Source organism: Astatotilapia calliptera, chromosome 11 (assembly GCF_964374335.1).
Source record: "Astatotilapia calliptera chromosome 11, fAstCal68.1, whole genome shotgun sequence".
Classification (NCBI taxonomy): Eukaryota; Metazoa; Chordata; class Actinopteri; order Cichliformes; family Cichlidae; genus Astatotilapia; species Astatotilapia calliptera.
Window position 1 is genome coordinate 23,094,921 of NC_137432.1, and position 21,374 is coordinate 23,116,294.

General features: G+C 40.3%; 4 protein-coding genes across 4 annotated transcripts in view; 2 read left to right on the forward strand and 2 right to left on the reverse strand.

Moving 5' to 3' along the window:
* Positions 1 to 112: 112 nt before the first annotated feature.
* gba1 (glucosylceramidase beta 1) lies at positions 113 to 6,944 on the forward strand. Its single transcript, XM_026183770.2, has 12 exons — positions 113 to 252; positions 390 to 467; positions 616 to 807; positions 895 to 1,041; positions 2,586 to 2,719; positions 2,794 to 2,966; positions 3,066 to 3,155; positions 3,263 to 3,410; positions 5,056 to 5,280; positions 5,715 to 5,878; positions 5,967 to 6,083; positions 6,168 to 6,944. The coding sequence occupies exons 2-12, from the start codon at positions 395 to 397 to the stop codon at positions 6,271 to 6,273; spliced, it is 1,569 nt and encodes a 522-aa protein (XP_026039555.1). The 5' UTR covers positions 113 to 252; positions 390 to 394; the 3' UTR covers positions 6,274 to 6,944.
* A 144-nt stretch (positions 6,945 to 7,088) lies between these two features.
* Positions 7,089 to 13,436, reverse strand: rnf115a (ring finger protein 115a). The gene is made up of 9 exons (XM_026183774.2): positions 13,284 to 13,436; positions 11,142 to 11,200; positions 10,848 to 10,902; positions 10,420 to 10,703; positions 10,202 to 10,270; positions 10,041 to 10,113; positions 9,872 to 9,965; positions 8,913 to 9,028; positions 7,089 to 8,246 (listed from the first exon to the last, which is right to left on the reverse strand). The coding sequence occupies exons 1-9, from the start codon at positions 13,434 to 13,436 to the stop codon at positions 8,127 to 8,129; spliced, it is 1,023 nt and encodes a 340-aa protein (XP_026039559.1). The 3' UTR covers positions 7,089 to 8,126.
* Positions 13,437 to 13,447: 11 nt separating this feature from the next.
* On the forward strand, positions 13,448 to 21,052 carry polr3c (polymerase (RNA) III (DNA directed) polypeptide C). Its single transcript, XM_026183773.2, has 13 exons — positions 13,448 to 13,588; positions 16,037 to 16,183; positions 16,964 to 17,228; positions 17,571 to 17,875; positions 18,015 to 18,119; positions 18,660 to 18,833; positions 18,943 to 18,994; positions 19,105 to 19,165; positions 19,261 to 19,411; positions 20,116 to 20,217; positions 20,339 to 20,388; positions 20,504 to 20,653; positions 20,749 to 21,052. Exons 2-13 carry the CDS (start codon positions 16,037 to 16,039, stop codon positions 20,828 to 20,830), a joined length of 1,644 nt encoding a protein of 547 aa, XP_026039558.2. The 5' UTR covers positions 13,448 to 13,588; the 3' UTR covers positions 20,831 to 21,052.
* Positions 21,024 to 21,374, reverse strand: part of itga10 (integrin, alpha 10) — a 30,749-nt gene continuing 30,398 nt past the window's right edge. The window contains exon 30 of the mRNA XM_026183772.2: positions 21,024 to 21,332. Coding sequence (XP_026039557.2) covers positions 21,279 to 21,332 — 54 coding nt within the window. The 3' untranslated portion in view covers positions 21,024 to 21,278. The remainder of the gene's footprint in view (positions 21,333 to 21,374) is intronic.

The following is a 21,374-nucleotide window of genomic DNA, read 5'->3' on the forward strand; positions in this document are numbered from 1 at the left end:
TTCCTTTGCACTTCTTGCTCTCTATGTTGCAATAAAGTGGGGAAAAAATGAAGGTATAGCACCACCTGGCTGCCGATGCGGAATATTGCATAGTTGTTCACGTGATCATATGTAACGTCACATGACTGGCTAATAGGGAGGAAGTGGGGAAAGTTGTTTGGGATGACATTTGATCAAATTGGAGAAACGTGAGGAGGACTGACCTTTCTAGTAACTCTGTAGGACATGAGGTAAACTGCAGGAGCGTCTAAGGTGAGCACATCTTCTTCTACGTTTACAAAGTGCGCCGTATGACAAGGATATTAGTAAAAGCACGCACCTCTGTCTGATACGTGTGTTTTTCTAAATAAAAACTCGCACTTCTATGTTTAAAACTACTCTGTTTGTAGATAAAATGGCCCTTTCATCTCTGTCATCTGTCCTGTGGGCGCTCCTTTTCGTGGCAGCACAAGTGATCCTCTCTGCAGGTAACCAGGAAAACACACAGTCACACACACACACACACACACACACACACACACACACACACACACACACACACACACACACACAGAGCTTGTGTGTCTTTTATTACTGCAGAAGAATAATTGTTAACTAGATTTATTCTTCTCCCAGGTTACAATAAATGTGTTGCCAGAAACTTTGGCTATGACTCTGTGGTGTGTGAATGTAATTCGACATATTGTGACAGCATTGGATCTGTCAGCCTACCTCCACTGGGCCAGTTCTCGTCCTACCTGAGCAACATTGCGGGCAGCAGACTGGAGGCCAGTCAGGGTGAAGTTCGGGCTAACAGCACTGGAGAAAGTGGGTAGAGGAGTGGCATTTTAAGATACCATCAGTGATGCTGGAGCAGGTGCAGAGCATTTCTGTCTGCTTTTGTGTTTCTTTCAGGGCTCAGGTTGACTATCGTTCCCTATCAGAAGTACCAGAAGACCAGGGGATTTGGAGGGGCGATGACAGATGCAGCAGCCATCAATATACTCTCTCTTTCTGCTGGTGCACAGGAACAGCTGCTGAGGCAGTACTTCTCCAGTGAAGGTACACTGCCACTGTACCGGGGAGACATAGCCTTACAGCCTACGAAAGGGCGATACAAAGTCAGGCAGTAAAATAATACTAATAGGTATAAGAAGGGTAACAGAAACGAGGAGATGTTAGACAGTTTGGGGTATTAAAAGGCACTTTTTTAAACTTGCATCAGCAGCATGATGATCATCAAAACATGTCATAGCCCAGTATCAGCACCAGTTATAATTGACTGAGTGATTAAAAAATAAAATTATTCCCCAATGATATACACAGATGTAACAAATATATGCAGAATAACTAGAAAAGGGTTTTGTGTCTAATTGTGTCTCCTTTTTTATTTTCTCTATACATTTACTGTTACACTGTTACAATGGTAGTACGACATCAGTGAGACAGCATGTCCCCAGTGATCTGAAGGGTACTTAGCACAGCAAACCCACTCACCTGCTGTTTAGACCTGGTGTGTATGAAGGGCAGCCAATCAGAAGAAAGTGTCATTAAAGAATGGGGCAAGGGAGCTAAAAAAAAAAGCTTGTTTCACAGTGGATGAAACTGCACCCAGGCCCAGTAAAATGCAAGTGTGGTGAACTGTAACGCAAAGCTGTTCTAGTAGAGTCAAAGTTTAAAGCTATAGAGCTGGAAATTAGTATTAGGGCCCTCTATAAAGTAGTCTCATCTAATTCAGTTACAGTTTGGTTAGAAATATAAAACCTGAGGACATGAAGAACAAAAAACGGTGCACATCCTGCCAAGCCCTGATCATTGACATCACTGGCCTGAGGCAAGTAATAGATGGTGCCATGATTACAGGATTATTGACACTTGTAGATGTCTTAGAGCAGCCAAAAAGGAAGAAAAAAAGCAGATCAAAACCAACAGTCATTCAACACAATTACCTTCATTCAGGAAGGAAAAAACGATTTTAACCAAAAATGGCCTTAGTTCAATTATTTTCCACTTCCCAGATGTCCTGCTTCCCTCCTAAGCTGAGGCCAGATGTGTTTATCTGGTTAACTGAAAGGAGGAAATTATTTTAGTGAAGCTGACTGCACTGTGGGAAAGCGGTCGACCAGTAAACACCAACAGCTGCCTGGCAAATGTACGGACAAAAAGGGTGGTACGTGGGTTTTTTGTTTTCTTTTCTTCTCCATTGGAAGTGGGCTGTCTGGGATTCCCCTCTCTGTGTGGAGGCTGCTCACTAGGACGAGAGTACAATGGCGTAGGTCGGCAGAAAACGCTGAAAGAGCCTTCTCCTGGTGAGGAGGTTGAAAGACTGTGAAAGTTGAGCACACCTGCAGAGTTCTTTTCTTGCCCAAAAACTACAACTACAGCCATGACTCAGCTACTATGAAGGGCATCCTGCCAGAACAGCTTCCTTGGACGTTGTTATTGATGCCTCAGATTTCTGGAAATCTATTGCATGGCTTGTTCACCAGTCTTCTAAAACATATTCTTTAAAGAGTTTTTACACCGTGGAATAAAATGCTATAATTGTTGAGTAATAATACTGATTTATCCCCCAGCTTTGGTTGTGTTGATGTGTTTTGTGGCAGGTATCGGCTACAGTGTAGTGCGTGTCCCCATGGCCAGCTGTGACTTCTCCACACGTCTGTACACCTATGCTGACACACCTGGAGACTATGATCTGCACAATTTCACTCTGGCCCCAGAAGACATCAACATGAAGGTGTCTGTCTTTTGTCTCGCACGCTGACACGGCCGTTGTCGCCCATGTCTCATCTTACCTCCTTTGTGTTCCAGATCCCTCTCTTGCAGCGTGCGCAGGCCTTGTCTCCTCGTCCTCTGTCTCTGCTGGCCAGTGCCTGGAGTGCCCCCGCCTGGATGAAAACGAACGGTGCACTCACAGGAAAGGGCTCCCTGAAGGGCCAGCCAGGGGGCAAGGAGCATAAAACCTGGGCTCAGTACTATGTCAGGTGACTTCTGTGGCTTAAAATCAGATTGATATCAGATATTGGAGGAGCATGATTCAAGAGAAATGTATTCTGTTTGGTGCTTTAATCATTTCCTGTCAGGTTCCTGGAGGAATATGCTAAATATAACTTGACCTTCTGGGCACTGACGACAGGAAACGAGCCCTCTGCAGGAATGATGACAAACTACAGGTCTACTCAGATGCATTAAAAGTTTTTTTCATATAAAAAATGTTAAGCATTGAGCTGTGGATTCTAAATTTTGCAGCAGACTGACAAGCATATTTGTCTCACTGCAGTTTTCAAGCCCTGGGCTTCACTCCTGAGGAGCAGAGGGACTGGGTGTCTCTGGACCTGGGCCCTGCCCTGCACGCTTCGTCATACCCACACACACACATCCTCATACTGGATGACAGCCGCATTCTGCTGCCCCACTGGGCCAAAGTGGTGAGTCAGTAAACAGAAGGGTAGCAGGAAAGGTCATGGCAAACTTTATTTTACCTGAGGCAAATAAGAAATTAAAAATGAATCAGTTTTAGGAGAATAAATGAATCCAAAACATCTTAACAAGATAACTTGAAAGCCTAATGTAGTGAAATACAAGAAGGGGAAGAGGGAATAAAGAACTTTTTTTGACTTCAAGTCTCACAAACTTGGTGTCCAAACTGTTCAGCAAAGGAAAAAATGTCAATCTGATAAGCTGTTGATAGAAATCAACCCAAAGAACGACGCTTGTCTTGCTATTTCACGACAGTTAAGAATCAGATGAAACCAGGCTAAAAGCAGATTAATGCAAATGTTCTGCAGTGGTTCAACAAATAAAGTCAAAACCACTAACACTGTAAGGCATCTTTCACAATTATGTTGAGTGAAGTGCATTATTTTTCCTTTTCAAGGTCTTGTTAATCACTGTTTCAACCATAATTTCCATTAACATGACTTGTGGAGGGATATTAAAGTATATATGGATGAATTAGCCACTTACAAACTCCAAAGGCTGATTTACACCAAAAAATAGGGAAGTTGTTGGATCTGCAAAAGAAAAATGCAAGCAACAGGCAAAACTGTGGCCCTGTAGTCTAATTTAACCAAATAACTTATTAAAATCAGTATTTACCCATTATGCTATAATTAGCTTCCAGTTAGCCTATTGAAGCTAGGGGAAGGACTTTAAGAAAAAAAACTTGGTGTCACTCGATGAAAGTCCAGAGGAGAGTTTATAGTGGTAAAATGAGTCGTGACTGGAATTGGAATCACATAAAAGGACATTTACTTTACTCAGTGTCTACAGCGGCTGTGAGGAAACGTATATTTAAAGACTTTACTGAAACCTTTTGGGAGGAAATAAATCCAGTATTTTGTGTATACTTTTCTAGGACTGATCTGGAAAATTGTGGCGCTGTTACTTTAACCACGTGGAAAGTTTTATTCCTTATCTCTGCCAAGGAGGTTTGCATGTGTGTGTCATCTTTCTATCTGTGAAGTTATGAGTGAATTCTGATAAAATTGAATGATTTATTGATAAAATCGACAAAAAGTCTTAATGCTTAGAAACTATGATTCTTACAAGTATGGTGTATTGTCAACACACAGAAAGTACCATATAAGGATTTAAAATGTCACGTCACGTTTGACCTCTGACCTGACAACATACGCTTATAGGGATATGTGGGGATTCTAAATATGTTAATATATTACGACATTGTTATTTACTTTACAGTAAAAGCTTATAGCTTTTAAATAAATACCAATTTGAGTACATTTACAATGTTTTATGAATAAGTGTTTTTTTTTTTAAAAACAAAGCAAAACTTTTTTCACTTGATATTTATTAGTGTACATTTAAACAAATGTACTAAACAATAAACAATCAAAATTATGTGAAGTATATTAAAATTAGCTATTGGTTTTAACTGCACTACAAAACTTCTTACATTTCAAAATAACAAAGAAAACAAAATGAATATGTAAAAATGCGAAAGGTTCCCCTTAATAGTAAATACTGTCCAGCGACTGAGCTGCCCTAGCAGAGGTTTGTGCTCTCTGAGTGCTTCTTGTTTTCGTTATTATTTTTTCCCTCTTGTCCCTCCAGGTCTTAAGTGATATTCATGCAGGAAGGTACATCCATGGTGTGGCAGTCCACTGGTACTTAGACAGCGTTGTGCCACCTGACATCAGCCTGGGAACCACCCATGACCTCTACCCGGAGTATTACCTGTTTGGCACAGAGGCCTGCGCTGGTTGGAACCCGCTAAACAAAGGAGTGATGCTGGGAAGCTGGGACAGAGCTGAACAGTATGCACATGACATTATAGAGGTAAGATCATATTATCTGATGCGTGGAGGTTTGTGCTTGTTCAGTCAGATCCACTGCAAAAAGAGAATTTGACAAGCTGTGAGCTGTTCCAGAAAGGTGAGTCACCTCCCTTCGTGCTGCAGTGCAGGTTGTGCACACACTCGAGAGACTGCAGGCCTGCAGGCCATCAAAGCAAGCTGGAACTGGTGTTTAGTTTCTTCTTTCTTCACTCTCTTTCAAGGGAAATTGGACTCCTTCCATTCTCTCTCTTTTGCATGGGTGAATTCAGGCTGCAGACGCTCTGAGAGTCCAGAGGAATTTGTTTATGTAGACGTGCAATCCCTGCGATAGTTAAACAAAATGCTAGTTCAGCAGGCTGACTAAATTACACATCTTACTACAAAACACAGAGGAGGTAGCAGATAGTAAACTGTGGGTGTTTTTCTCCACGGCAGGACTTGAATCATTATGTGGTCGGCTGGACTGATTGGAACCTGGCGCTGGACCCGAACGGTGGACCAAACTGGGTTAAAAACTTAGTGGACAGCCCTGTTATAGTGGATGCGACGCGTGATGTCTTCTACAAGCAGCCGTCTTTCTACAGCATGGCCCACTTCAGGTAGTCAGGATCTCTGCTCACACTGAATGCTACATTTCACCCGTTCCATTACTTCACTGAGATCTTCTTACATGATCTTTCTACACAGCAAGTTTCTGTGGGAGGGGTCTCAGAGAGTGGGGGTGTCTGCCAGTGGAGAGACACACCTGGAATTTTCTGCCTTCATCCGACCTGATGGCTCACTAGTGCTCATCATACTCAACAGGTAAGGCATATTTAATCTGTTGTAGGAAATGTGGCATGATGGGTAAACACTGAACTGTTTCTATGCTTTGTTTTTCTGTTTTAGATCATCATCAGACATCCTGTTTGAAGTCTGGGACCCTCCTGTGGGTTACATCCCCTCCACTGCTCCAGCTCATTCTCTGCTCACACTTGCTTGGAAAAGGCAGTGATCATTAAAGCAGTTTCTCAGACTGCATATTTGTTTCAGCTGAACCACATTAAAAGCATTTCTCTGCGAATTTGCACACAGGATGATCATAAAACCTCCTGATTTTAGGGCCTTAATTTTTGTTTAGCTCCTACCTCTGGACCAAGCAAGCAAGAGGAACCTCTGACATAAATGTAGGGCGATTGCATCACTTCAGCATTCCTTTTGGCAGTGTGAATACAAACAGGAAAAAAGCCCTTATAAGCCCCTAGTTCTTGAGAAAGATTTCAGTGTGGCTTTGGGAGTCTCCACAACTGTTTGGTCCAAAAACCCCTAATACAAAAGCTGTTTTATGTTTTAAGTTTCATCACACAGACATATTATTTTGTTTTGCTGTGATTTTTTTTTTTTTAAACATAACTTGAGTAATTCCTGTATTCATTTAAAATAACCACAGGAAACCAGACATTCAACACATTATTTCCCCTTTCAAATGTCTTGGGGGGGGGGAAAATGATGCCTGAAAAGAATATACACATTAGCCTGTGCTACGTAATCACTGGTGCCTTGATTTCCTTTTAATAACATGCTTGACATGGCTCTGATCAAATCATGTAATGCACTGAATCTGTAAATAATTTAAGTTGTTGCTATTTAATCATATTTGCTAAATAAAACAATGTTTGAAATTTGGAGGAACAACTATTACATGGATTGTGAGCAATGAAAATGAAACAATGACTTTTTTTTTCAGTTTATTAATACATCATAGACAGTTTATCATAGACATTTTTTTTCATATATATAATATACAGTTTCATTACCAAGTATTTCACATTTGGGCCTCCATTCTCATGTTTATTTCTTTGCAAATTTTAAGTTGTTGGACTAAAATTATTTACATCAAACAGTGATAAAATGTGAAACAAAAGACAGTCGTAAACAGGAATAAAATGACAGAGGGATGCCAGCTGTTTATACTATACACACCAGGAGGAGCATGTTGAAATATGAAGCATTGTATATGGGGCCAAGCTCTGAGGATTTATTTTTATTCCCTTGCTGGTACTATGGGTAATTGTTTTGTTTTCTTCTGATTTAGAAGAGTTCTGAAAGGTGTCTTGAATCCCTTACTTTCCTCTGTAGTTAGTCCGACCTGTTTGTGACCATTTTACAGCAGCAACTCCACATGATTCCTATACAAGACTGTCGTGCTCCTGAAACACTGCAGAGTGTGCACACAAAAACATAAACACCTTTACAGTCCAATCCAATTAAACACTAACATATCAACAGTCACTCGACATCTTCCTGACACAATCTCAACAAAGAACATTATACAGACCCTTCATAAACAGCATTTATTTCAGGGATAAAGGTGTTCATGCTGTTATGGGTTGCCTCTGTGCATGCGTAGAGTGAAAAAAAATCACCTACAGTCTTTTCATATGCTTACAGGGCTCAGTTGCAGGATTTAGGTAATCTTAAGATGAATAAAGAGGGAAAAGCATGAAGAAGTCTGGTATTTCTCCACCATAGTCTATTGCAGCAGTATATTTAAAGAAAAGATTTGAAAGCAGTTTCCTGGGGGGTTCAAAGTACAGAGGATATGGGCTTGATAAACAATCTAGGCTGGTTTGTTATTAGGCAATAAAAAAAAAGATAAATCTGAACTTAACTGACTCTTAAGACGTCTGCATTGGTACACAGGTGAGGAGAAAGGCATTATAATAAAAAGTAAAAATACAAAAACTCAGACAGAGATGATTATGACTGCAACGGAGATGAACAGAGGGAAATGAGAAGCATTTTGTCTTCTCAGTGGGCTGCTTGATGTAGGCGAGGAGAACTAAAGGGATGCGACAGGTGGGTGTCTCAGAAGGACCATCTCTCCTGTGTGCGAGGGTCCGTGGAGAGCGAGGGGGACTCTGATGGGGGCTGGCTGCTGCTGTCTTCTCCGTTCAAACTCTTCCTACACACTGGACATGTGTCATGCTGCACGGCCACAGAACAAAATGCAGAAAACAGTTGCTAAGCACAGTTTTCTCACAAGTGTCTGAGAAGAGTTTTAATAAGTGGAACATTATTTCGGGCCTGTTTTAAATGACGTCAGTCTGCTCTTTGTCTTTGATTGTGACTCATTTTTAAAAATGTTTCAATCTGCTCAGCCAATTATGTGCTATCCACAGCTTCCCAACTGCTAATATCAAATAACTCGAAGATGAATGCAAACAAATTTTCAGATTTGTAATTTTTTTTTTAACCTTTTGTCCCATGCAAATTCCAGGTAGATTTTCAAAATAACACATTCACAGAGGAGGATAACATACTAAAAGCACCATGCAATAATAAAAACACTGACTGTATCATTGCAATAAATAAACTATCGGGAAGCATTATTCAGCATACAGAAGTGGCATTAAAACAACACTTCATCAGTTCCACTCCATTATCATCAATTTAAGCTAAGTGTTACTCAGGTCCCACCTACATGGCATTTCCATCATGACTCAGATAATCAAATCACATATTTGAGGTTCCTGTAGATCTGAATGCTCTCAAATGCAAAGTGAATAAATAACACATAGAATCCTCAATGTCATGTATGGTCTCTGGTATGGTTATATTTAATAAAAATTCAACGTTTTTGATGTGACTCACCATTTCCAGCCACGGTACTATACAGTCTGAGTGAAAGAAGTGGTTACAGGGTAGCTGTCTGACGGGCTCTCCAACTCTAAAGTCCTCTTTGCATACAGGGCATTCCATACAGCAATCTATTGAAGAGGATATGTGTTTTTAAATCTTTTCCTGACATCAACACCCTTGTCATTTTTGATTGAGACAGCTTCACACATGTTTACAAAGTGGTACAGCTACGTTTCTTGAGGAGATATACATTACACTTCTCAACAGAGAATAACACAAAGTCCTGAGAATGCACCTGGACATTCATCTATGCCTTAAAGTCAGCTATCAACAGTCCTGCAGCAACTGGACAGCATAACTAGTCACACAGTTACAGCTGAGTGGGTAAAATAGGACAGCATACCAAGAAGAGGAAGTCAAGAAGAACAGAGCCAAAAGAGGAAAGAAAATTGGGGAGGTGAAAGACCAGGAAGCAAAAATATATATATTGTCATGGCTACTGGGCATTTCGTCCCTAACAGGCACAGTTTCAGAAGCTCCTTCTAACAGGCAGCAAGTGTATACAAGACATTTAAGTGCTGTGAAGATTTTGAAACAACTATGTATCAACAAAATGGACACTTTGTCCTTAGCTATTTTTTTTCAAAGCTGAAAACAAGTAAAAATAAAACATTATATGGAAACATGTCAATGAGTGCACATATACAACTAAAGCAAAGTAATACTTGGTTTAACATTTTTCTGGAATGCATTACTGATTATTTTGTAAGCGGACAGCATACAACACAATGACTTCAAGAGGTATGAATAGTGCGACCACTATTTAAAACACAAACTTAGTTGTAGTAGTAATAAATAGGGGTTTGACCTGACAACTCGAGCAATGGCAAAACTGCAATTTGTATTTCAAGGACAGAATAAAGAAACATCAGGGGACAGTGAAGGAAAAAAGATAATCAGAGGTGACTGACCGGCTTGTTCCTGAGAAATATTGACAGTTGGGAGTGAAGAGATCTTCTCCTTTTCTGCTGGCGGAGGTCCTGTGTTCTCCAGCTGACCTAGTAACTACACAGACACGGGCACATATGTAAATACATGAGAAGAACACAAATTTTGTAGACTATTTTATAGTTTGTTTACCTGTGTTATCACAGCATCTAATCCTCCCTGCCCCCATGCATAATCCCCAGGGTTAGAGTGCAGCATCCCTGTCCTGAACGAAACACAAATAGACCTTTTTAATAATAATAATGTTATTTTAAATTGTAGTAACACCTTGTTGCTCTATAATGTCATATTACCATGACAGGGGAGGGGAGCCAGGGATTCCAGAGTTGGCAAAAAGACCAGCAAGAAATTGTTGTACAATCCTGACAAACAGAAAATGTACAGCAGTTAATGTCATTACCAAAAATAAGATCGGTTCGGGGGAAAGCATAAATAGCACTGTCATTATAAGTGGGAGTATTCAAGGCAGAGAATAGAGCCAGGAAAAATGATGAACTAGTGTGTTACTCACCCTTCCACAGCAGGCGAGCGGTCTGGCCTACTGCTGCCTCTAGACCGGTATCTCCTCTGGCTGCTCAGACGAGGGGGGCGTCCTGGTCCCCAGTGTTCCCCAGCTCCTAGTAGGCCCCCCATAGATCCTCCTAGGCCTGCTGGGACAGATCCCCCAATTGGTCCCCCTCCTAACCCTCCTAGGTCACCGAAACTCCCCAGGCGCCCACCAGGGAGCCTAGGTTCTGAGTCTGGGCTGTCAATGTCTCTTGTAAATGGCCGCTCGACTAACAAGAGGTGCCATAGCTTGATGAAATAATAATAAAGAAAAGAACAGTAACAGAAGAAAAGGAAAAGATTAAGTAAAGTAAAACATACAATCATGTTAATTAAACCTCTTTATCCCGTATTCCTTCCTCAACTCCCCAAACCTTTCAGATCATGTCATACCTCTGCAAACTGTGTGGCTGTGTCATCTAGCCCATTGGCGCCGACCTCTAGGAGACTGAGGGAAACAGCGCACAAGGGGACAAAAGACTCATTATTAGCAACATGCACTGTTCAGCTGTAGCGTAAGCCTGGAACAAAACTGCAGAGTGAGCCTACAAGTTACAACAGTGCAACATCAGCGTTCTTCAGTACATGTCCATGCTCTTGTTCCAGCTAAAGCCTGTGTGTGTGTAGACATCATATGCTGTCTAGAGAAGTGAAATGGATAGTGACGATAATACAAAAACCTCTTACCTGGAGTCTTCTGTTACTTCCTCAATGAAACCCGAGTCACATCTCGGACAGATGTACTCCTAGAAATAGATTGAGCCATGTAAGAGTCAAATAGAAGAGGAAAAATTCATTTTATTTATTTATTTATTTTTTTAATTTCCTAGACCCTACTATTCAAACTATTCATACTACATAAACTATCCAGTAATTTAAATATTCTATTCTCAATTATATCAATTCTCACAGAAAAATAAAATAAAATCAGGAATCAATAAATACCTGGAATCTTTTACATTAAAATTCAATTACACTATCAACTGAAAGTATTTGTTTGTGTTGGTTAACTATACACCACTTTGCATGTGTGAAAATGAGATGTGACAAAAGGTAATATTCCATCACTGTCAAATCAGCATCCATTCTACAAAATAATTACAGCACGTAAAGACATTTTGCGGCCTAATATGGCACACAAAGAAGTACAGCCAGATAATATCAGTAAGAAGTGTGACGGCCTGTATTTTGTGAATGCAACCAAGTAGGTAGAGCTGGTCTGCCAACCACACCTAAAGAGAGGCGTTATAGAAAACCTGTGTAACAGAATGAGGAAAACACTGCTACCAGTTTATTTGTGCAGCTGGTGCAGTTGTACACTAAAAGCACAGACTTATAAACCATGAAAACAGGATAGAAGCGGGGTCATTTAATATACAGATAGGGTTATGAGAGATTAAAGCGATACCCTTGTTGAACAGCATATGTGTATTAAAAGTAGGTCACAAAAATACCAGCCTTTTGTATTATGCTTATACCATGCTTAAGTTCACATGACAATTTTAAAACTCATATTCGCACAGCATAGAGAAATTTGGGGATCTAAAATGAATTTTGTGGTTAAAACGTGTTAAGAAACTTTGCCGTAAGCAAAACAGTTTGTATCAGTTGAGTGTCAAATTGGACAACCTCACAGATTATACAGTTTGTTGTATAAAATGGACAGATGACTGAGGACTGGTGCCTGGGCTGTACTGTAGTAGCACAGGTCGACAATCTTAGGTGTTGGAGTCACTTAGCTCAGTGAAGACATGCCATAGGACTGACTGTGCCTGGGACACTTTAGAGTCAGTGACAAGGAGGACTGGAATTACCCTCAGCTGGATCATAAAAATAAAAGATTAATGTGTCCCTAGTGGTGATATAAAACCAGTCAACAGTTCATTGTGAATATTGTAATTTTTTTTTTTTTAAACAGGGCAGAGTTTGTCCACAGTATAAGATTATTTTTGTCCAAACAAAAAATACTTTCTTAAAGGACTATGACAACCAGCAATTTTTGTTTTTTTATTTATTTGGGGAGGGGGGGGGGGGGGGGGGGAATCTGAGATTTCACCTACAAAACACAACAAAACACCACAGTAGTAAACAGTGCCACTGAGAACTGTGAGAAAGCTACAGCTGACCATAACCTTGTATTGGAGTAGGTTAATTTTAGGTTGTTGTATTTAATATACTTGTAACACACTGAATACAAACACACGCCATACTATTTAAGACGTGGATGACATGTTTCAAACACGTTAAAGTTGCTAAGTATGTCACGGTTTAGGTCAGCATTGAGTCCAGAGTTTAGCTTCTACTTTTAACTTCAAAACTGAAACTGAATACGACATGTTTAACTATGTTTCCAAAAATCCCCCAACTCGTCCTGTCAACACTGCGTTTTTATCGGAAATTAAAAACTAACCAGCTGTCAGGCAACTAAAGTTAAGTGTGAAGCACTAAACAAAGGCAGCAGTAACGCAAATGTTTTCGACAAGTCCTTGTTGTTTTGAGGAAAAACACAACATCCCCCGAACTGTCACAGCAGAGCTTCGAGTACACTGCTTTGACAGAAACGTCTAGGAAAGTCTAACAAAACCTGTCGATATTTGCTTTTAATGTCAGTTTTTTCCCCCCACCCCTTTCCTTTGACGGAGCTCGTAGCTGGAGTTTATTTTAGTGAGTTAACAACAGCAGACGTCGCTAACTGCTAACAGGCTAGCTGGTGTTTAGCTGTAGCGAGAAAGCAAGCGGAACAAATGGCCGTTAGCGGTGAGGCAGAGCTGTCAGCCGGACGTATTCTAAAAGAGTCTGACAGATAAACAAGAAAAGCCTCTTGCTTACCGGTAGTTTGGGGTTTACTTCACCTTTACAACAGTGACAGAAAAACCGATGCGGGGGAACAGCCGCAGCCTCCGCCATCTTCCCCAGAGCAGCACAAACACTGACGTCGGTCCTCCACAAACCGAAGGCAGCCGTCCACCTCCAGCCCAGCATGCACCGCGGCGCCGCTGGCTGGAGTCCCAGCTCACCGAGGAGCGGAAGGAAAAGTGTTCGTGTGTTGACGTCAAGAAGCCGCACGTGAAGTGTTCGGTGCGGGTGACGGAGAATAAAAGCAGCATATGTTCAGAAACTTCTCAGCTTAAAAGGTTTGTTTAAAGTGTTAAAGAACGGCTGAAATGGTCAGCTGTAAATGTTAGCTTTTCAGTTAGCTTAGCATGCACTGCTCACAGGGTTAACTTGGGGTTAGACAAAACTATTTTCTGTACTCGACAAAGATGCTTCTGCACAATGTGTCATTTACACATGTACTTAGAAATTCATCAACAGTGGTTTAAATATAACTGAGGTCTGCAGTCGCTTAAATCTAAGTGGAAACTTGTTGTTTCTGTTCAGTAATGTGCAGTACAACTTTTAGCCTAGATAAGACCAGTTCTGTTGTCAGATTGTAACTACCAAAAATAATGTGGTTGCTATCGAAATATATCGACATAATCTGAAAAATAAAACAGTAATTTTTTTGCGTTCATTTTGTGTCACATTTTCTTTTTGTGACAAATCAGTTATACTTGGAAACACGAGTGTGGGGAGGTGTGGAGAGACAGTCGGTAATAATAACAGTAATACGTGATATTAGGCGCCTTTCAAAACAACCAAGGTTACTTTACGCTGAAGAATTGAAAAACAATATAAAAATAAGAAAAGATCGATCAAGTCAATAAAACAATATATAAAATCAGTAAGAGCAGAGGTTTAATATGATAGGTGGAAGACAGTCAGAGTGCATATGCCAGTTTTGAGACGAGATTTAAAAATGAAGAGAGTCAGTGTTGTGGATTTCTGGTCGGATGCAAGTCCAGAGGCGAGGAACAGAGCAAATGAAGCCTCTAGACCTCATGGTAGTCAAACAGGAAAAGGGCGATGAGATCGAGAGAAGAAGAAAATCTGGGATTGTGGATGAGTGTGTTGATGTGCAGAATTTCAGAGGGATGTTGCAGAGTGATGTTCTGTAATCAATAGGATATTTAACTGTGAGCCAGTGAAACTCCTGAAGTACAGGCATGTTGTAAGAAAGTGAATTTCTGGATGGACTTGAGAAGGAAGTTAAAGATGTCGATGGATGACGTAACCAGGATGGTGGTACTATTGAGTGTGAGAGATATACAGAGGTAACTAATGTTATAAAGACTGAGTGAGATTACTGCTGTGAGTTTGGAAAGAAAGTATTGCATGTCAAGCAAGATATGTGGACTTCAGCCAGAGGGGAGGGAGAAACTGTGGAGTTGTCATTGTTAATTTAGCTACAACTGTACAAAAAGTCAAGCATTTTATTATCAATATTACATGCCAGTGCTGTAAGTATTGTTTGGTCTGTTCATGCTGTTGGCAAACTAATTTAGGTAATATATTTTAAATCAGTTTTACAATGTGAACAAAATTTTTGGACTGTGAGAGCAAGCTGGAGTACCCAGAGCGAACCCACAGTGTTTCAAGTCCCCAGCTGTTTCAAATCCCAAGCTGGCTAGTAGATTCAATCCCAGGACCTGCTTGATGTGAGGTGATGGTGCTAACATTGGCCTAAAATGATTTATTATTAACTATAAATCAGATGTTGTAGTTTTTATGCTGTACTTGCTGCCCATGTTGGTCTTAATGCTGCTGATGAATTTCATACAATTACCAGGAAATGGACCAATTTGTTGATAGGGCTTCAGGCCTTATCATGAGTATTTTTAGGTCATACGGTTCCCATTATTAATAACATTATCATTATTAATGAGTAAGATGTTATTGTTTGTTTGAAGTTAGCTGCTTCAGGATTTTGCCTACTGATCTGTACTAGGGATGAGTATGATAAGATTTTGCTGATGGCAGTGACACAGATTTTGCTTATAGATCCAAGTCTTTGTTGATTCCTAATCATTTTTTGTTGTTGTTTGTTGTTTTTGTTGTTAAAAAAGGGTTTTCAGTTTCTGTTGTGCTTCAGAGTCTCTGAGTCTGAAGTTGGTATAGAACAAGTTAAAAAAAAAGTGATGCATGTGATTCAAGCGTGTGAGAAGTCCACTGTTAGAGACACATCCTACATTGCTTATTTTAGCATTCCTTTTTTAATTCTCCCCTTTTGAATTATATTTTTTTGTGTTCTTGTAGATAGAAACCATATATTGTTTGCACCTTCTAGTAAGGGGACACAAATTATTATGGGGTTTTATGTACATCTTAATATATGAACACATAGCAACCAGTGATTTGCACATAGCAACAGCAGTCCACCTCCGTCATAATAAAAATATATTTCACACACTCCATAAAAAGCATTTACTTCTCTGTAGAAATGTGTTAGTCTTTACAGAGATAAGAGTTTGGTTTTTGCAGGGGGCGACTTATTTAACCTTAAATTACAGATCTCTTGTATCCTGATATGATTCTAATTTCAGGTTTATTACATCCAGGTGTTAAGAAAAATGACACTATATTAAAGGAATATAGAGGAATACTGGAATGCTGTTTTTGTACTGATATAAGTAGTTACTTACAGCTATACTAGATTTTAGACCTTTCATCACCTGTGTGTTCCTGTTCTTTTGTTTGTGCAGATGACAGCCCAAGAAGTGCGCCTGTGTGGTCTTTTGCTGCGGGAGCACTTTGGAGAGGTGGTTGAGAAAGTGGGAACACACCTGCTCAAATGTGGAGCACAAAATTTAAGAACCATCATTCATGAAACTGGCCTCTCAGTGGACTTGGTAAGGAGTACTACACCAACTCTGCCTCGGCTTGTTAAGCTTGCTGAGTTTATATTTATTGTATTTATTTATATAACACTGTGTTCCAACAGCTATGGCTTTATGGCCATTTATCTGAAAATTCTGTCGTCTTACATTTTTATTTGTTAGAATTATTATTTTATAAAAAGCTAATTAGATATGATAGATGGCTCCATAGTGTAGGGGTTACACAGTTGTCTAACAAGTGTAGAACAGTACAAAGTAGCATTTAAGGGCATATGGTAATTAAGTTGAATGGAGCTTTGCATAACGAACAGAAGCAAAGATGTAGTTTTCTGAGCATAATACACTGGAAAAAAGGCAAAAAAGCGCACATAATTTGGAGTTACCTCATTAAATCCTACTTTTACCTTATTAATTAGAATAGATTTTTAAAAAATGGTTAAGCTGCAGTTCTTCTGCAGAGACCTTCATGCTTTGTGGTGCATAGTCTAACTCACTGGATTATAGGTATTAGCCTGCCATTGGTCACATATTTTACACTCTTATTAATCTCCAGTCAAGTTTTGTCAATTTTACCTTTCTCAAAAGAAATGTGGATCTAGAAACAACAACATCTAAGCTAGGAAACCAGACAATGAAAATAAGGAAAATGTCTTTTTTTGTTGTTGTTCTCTGCATTAGTGAAACTTGAATCGCATTGAATTCTGTCTTTACCTGACCGTTGTCAGTTATATTAAATATCAGAGGAAGCGATAAACTTTTTCCCTTCTTTCATTTGTTTATTTCCAAATCCAGGTGAAGAAGTCTCTGTGTGTCCTCGTGCAACACGGTGCCTCTACGTTCAGTTCAGGCCGCAAAGGACCCGGGAGCCCCACAGAGTATCACGCCAGCTGTGACCGAATCCTTAGGATTCTTCGCTACCCACGATACATCTACACTGCAAAAACCCTGTATGGTGACACAGGAGAGCTGATCATAGAGGAGTTACTACAGAGAGGCCACACGACGATGAGCAGCACCGTTAAGACGGTGGCAGACCGCCTCACGCAGAACATGGCAGGTCAGTGTTGGCATCAAGCAAAGAACACATACTTCTATCAGTGGATGTTTTGACAGCTGGATTTTGGTCTAGTAGATGGACATGCCATTTGCTACAACCAGTGTTTAAATGTTTATGTGGAAAAAAAATGTCAGGATTAGCAATTAAGGTTTCAAATGAATATCTCCCAAAAAACTTGGAGGCCTGTGAGTGAACCAGAAGTCCTAATATCTCTTTTGACTTTATCAATGTTGGACTTTTGTTAGAGACTCTAGTACTTGCACTGTCTTTGTAATTTAGCTGTGTGAAAAGGGAATTAAATATGACTTGGGTAACACCACTTTTTCTCTGTTGTTGCTGCAGAGGGCCTCACCATGGATTACAGTGAAGTGTCCTCGACTTTTTCCAAACTGGTGGAGACCCATTTTCTTCAGCGCTGCCCTCCATTGCCAAGAGTGGGAAATAAAGACAGTTCTGCTCCAAGTGAGACTCCTGCCACTCCTGGTACTCCGGCTGCTCCCGTTAACACTGCCCCACCCACACCAGAGAGCTTCCCAGAATGCTATAAGGTACCTAGTGTGACACTCATAGGGCGGGGCAAACGCCAGCTCGCCAGTGAGGATGGAGAGGAGCAAAGAAGCGCAAAAAGGGCCAAAATGGATCCACAGGTTAGTTTTTTTAACCTTTTTGGTTACTTTAACAAATTTGCAATGTCCTCCGTCCATTATATCTACCTTCCCGCTTATCATTCATGTGACCTTTTATTTCTCTGTTTGCCTCTCATATGCTCTGCTTCATTCGGCTCAGACACATGGTGACGAGGGGATTTACTGGCAGGTGAATTTTGAACGGTTCCATCTCCACTTTAGAGATCAGACCATCATCAGTGCTGTTGCAAACAAGCTGGACCAGGTGACGGGAAAAAGTATTATAATTTTTAATTTAAGGACACTCATTTACTTTCTTGCGTTATGAAGATTATTTTGTTGATTATTATTGTTCATTTATGTACACAACACCTTTTAAAAATGTGGTTTACAAAGGAAAAACAAAATATGCTACAACATTAGAAATATAACAAATGTCCACAAAAAACACAGTAGAGAGAAATAGTTTATTAATAAAAGGTACATTTTGATCATACATTTAAAGCTGCTGCTGGTTATGCAGGCATTAGTAGTTCAGGCAGGGAGCTCCAGACCTGAGAGTCCTTAGTGCGAAGCTTAGTCATTCATAAGAAAATATGGATGCCACTGTTATGTCATTAATTCAATTAATGAAGAAGTCATTATGAGTAGCGATGATATGAGCCTGCTCTTATTGTGAAAGAGCATGTTATAGTCACTATAAATGCATATATAGTATAGTATATGTGCGTATACTAGAATGATTTATTATTGTGATTGATTAAGAATTTAATGACTAATTATCTTCTTAATCCTCAATATGCAGACTAGCAGTGAAATAGTGAGGACCATGCTGAGGATGAGTGAGGTTACAACCTCGCCCATGGCCACCTGCACAAAGCCCCTCTCAGCCAATGAGATCTTCAGGTCCCTCCCACCCAGCTACAACATCCTCAGACCCATCTTAGACCAGTACCTCACTCTGCTGGTGGATGACCCGGTATGATCTGCAAACACCATATTATGTTTTCTGATCTTTTTTGTTTGTTTGTTTTTTAAATAAACAAAAAACACAATGTCTATATCTTCTTTTCCTCCTCTTTTTTAAGATGGAGTTTGTGGGGAAGGCTGGTGAAAGCGGAGGAGGGATGTTTGTTGTCAGTATCCTTTTTCAGATTTAAAAGGTCCTGAGCATTTTCCTATGAAGCAGCACACTGGTTGATATGATTTAATTCAGGAATCACGGTTGCTTTTCTAAGCTCCTCTCTCAGATCTGCACAGAGCACTGGCCAATCTGGCACGGGCCACACTCGAGTCTGTAGTACAGGAGAGGTAAGCCGGTGTGTATGTTAAATAATATATATAGCTGTGAGTGTCCTATTATCACCAGCTTCGTGTTACTGAAGTCACTCTTAATCTGACATCAGGTTTGGCTCCCGGTCGGCTCGCATCTTTCGTCTGTTGCTAAGAAAACGTCACCTGGAGCAGAAGCAGGTGGAGGACTTTGCTATGATTCCAGCCAAAGAGGCTAAAGACATGCTGTACACACTGCTGTCACAGAACCTGGTCCAGCTACAGGTATGCGGATGATGGACTGTTAGTTGTTTCGGTGTACTCAGAGAGAACCCACACATGCAAACTCCACATAACTGGTTGTGCCACTGTTGGCAGCAAGAACTGCAATCAGCCATTTGCAATAATTTGCCAATGAGTCTTTCAACATTGGGCCTCCTCACTGTGGAGGCCCAATGTTCTTTACAGAAATATTTTAATTCATTAAAATTTGAGGTTTTTCCAGTACGAACAGCCAGTTTAAGGTCATGAAAAAGCATCTCAGTTGGATTTAAGTCTGGACTTTGACTAAACCTTTGCACAAGCTACTGCATAAACTGAGTGAGTCTTGGATAATCAAGATGTTTTCTTGGCAAATGTTAGTCAAGGTTTGTGCTCTTTTTGGTCAGCTGGTGTTTTGTTCTTGGATCTCTCTCAATGGCGCTCACTGTGATTCGCTGGAGTCCCAAAGCCTTGTAACCTTTTCCATGATTGAAGTCAATGACTTTGTTTCTCAGCTGTTTCTTTAGATCGTGATGCTTTGCTTTTTGACAACTTTCAGCCTATTTCACTTTGTGAGACAGCTTCTGTTCAAGTGATATGTAATATATAGGTGCTTCTTTAGAACTGCATTTTGTATTTACTCAGCTTATCTCTGTCTAATATTATTTGATGATCTGAAACATGTAAGTGCGACAGGCATGCAACCCCCCCCCCCCCTTGTTTTTCAGGAAATCCCAAAGACTCCTGACTACGCTCCCTCTCGCACCTTCTATCTTTACACTGTTAATCAACTCCCGACTGCAAGAATGCTGCTCCAGAGCTGCTACAAGGTAAAACAGTAAACTCATTACATGTAGCCTTTAGAGTTCTGAACAGAAGAAGACAGCTAATTGTCTTTCATTCTGGTATTTGCCTCCGGTAACATTATCTCTAAATATTTTCCTTCTGCAGACCGTAGCCAACCTCGTAGAGCGACGCCTCTTTGAGACCAAAGAGAGCAAGTGAGTCTTTTCATTAGTGATATATTTTGATGCATCTCACTGCAAGGCAGATAAAATCTTTTGTCTGGCACGCACGTTGCCACAAAGAAATGGGTTGACGGTTTTTGGTTTACAGGCGCTTGCTGGAGAAATCTCAGCGAATCGAAGCCATCTTGGCATCTCTGCAGGTCAGCGGGGCCGAGCCCGAGCAGCTAACTGAAGTCGAGGAGATGATCACTGCTCCTGAAAAGCAACAGCTGGATACCTTAAGGCTTCACATCAATAAGTAGGAAGGCAAAACAGAAATTCTCTTTTCTAAAGGCGACAAGGCTCTTCGGTGGTTTAATCAAGTCCTTTTTTCACTGTCTTTTTCTCCTTTAGGTTAGATTCTGCAGAAAACCAAGTAGATGAAACCATCTTTCTTCTAGAGTCCTACATCAACTCAACCAATGCATCTTCATGACTTATACTTTGGAGTTTTATATTTCATCCATGCAGTTAATTTTTGTGTATGATTTCTGCGTGCGTGTCAAGTATGACTGTTTTATAGTTTATAGCTCGGATGTTTCTGTTTGGACTGAAATAAAATCAGATTTTTTTGCTTTACCTTTTTGTTATTACATTTACATCAGCAGTGAATAAATAAAGAACAAGAATTTGTCTTTAACTGTTTTAATTAAAGAACTGTGGTTTAATACACTTTGCATTACTTTAAAATTAGAAAAAGATTATTTACATAAGTGCCCCTGACCCTTGAAACAGTGGGTAGCGCATTACTGTTGAACCCCCTCCCCGATACTCTTTGGTCCTGAAGGCCCATCTCGGGACTATCTTTGTGTCTGCCAGGAGGGCTCTACTCATCTGACAGTCTTCATTGCAGATGAGTGTGTTCTTGGCAGCAGAAGTTTTGCTCAGTCCTCATGGTTTTCATCCTCTTCTCTCTGTTTGCGTGTGAAGAATCCAAGCTGATAAAAAAAACAAACAGAAAACAAGAAATTGAGACAGAT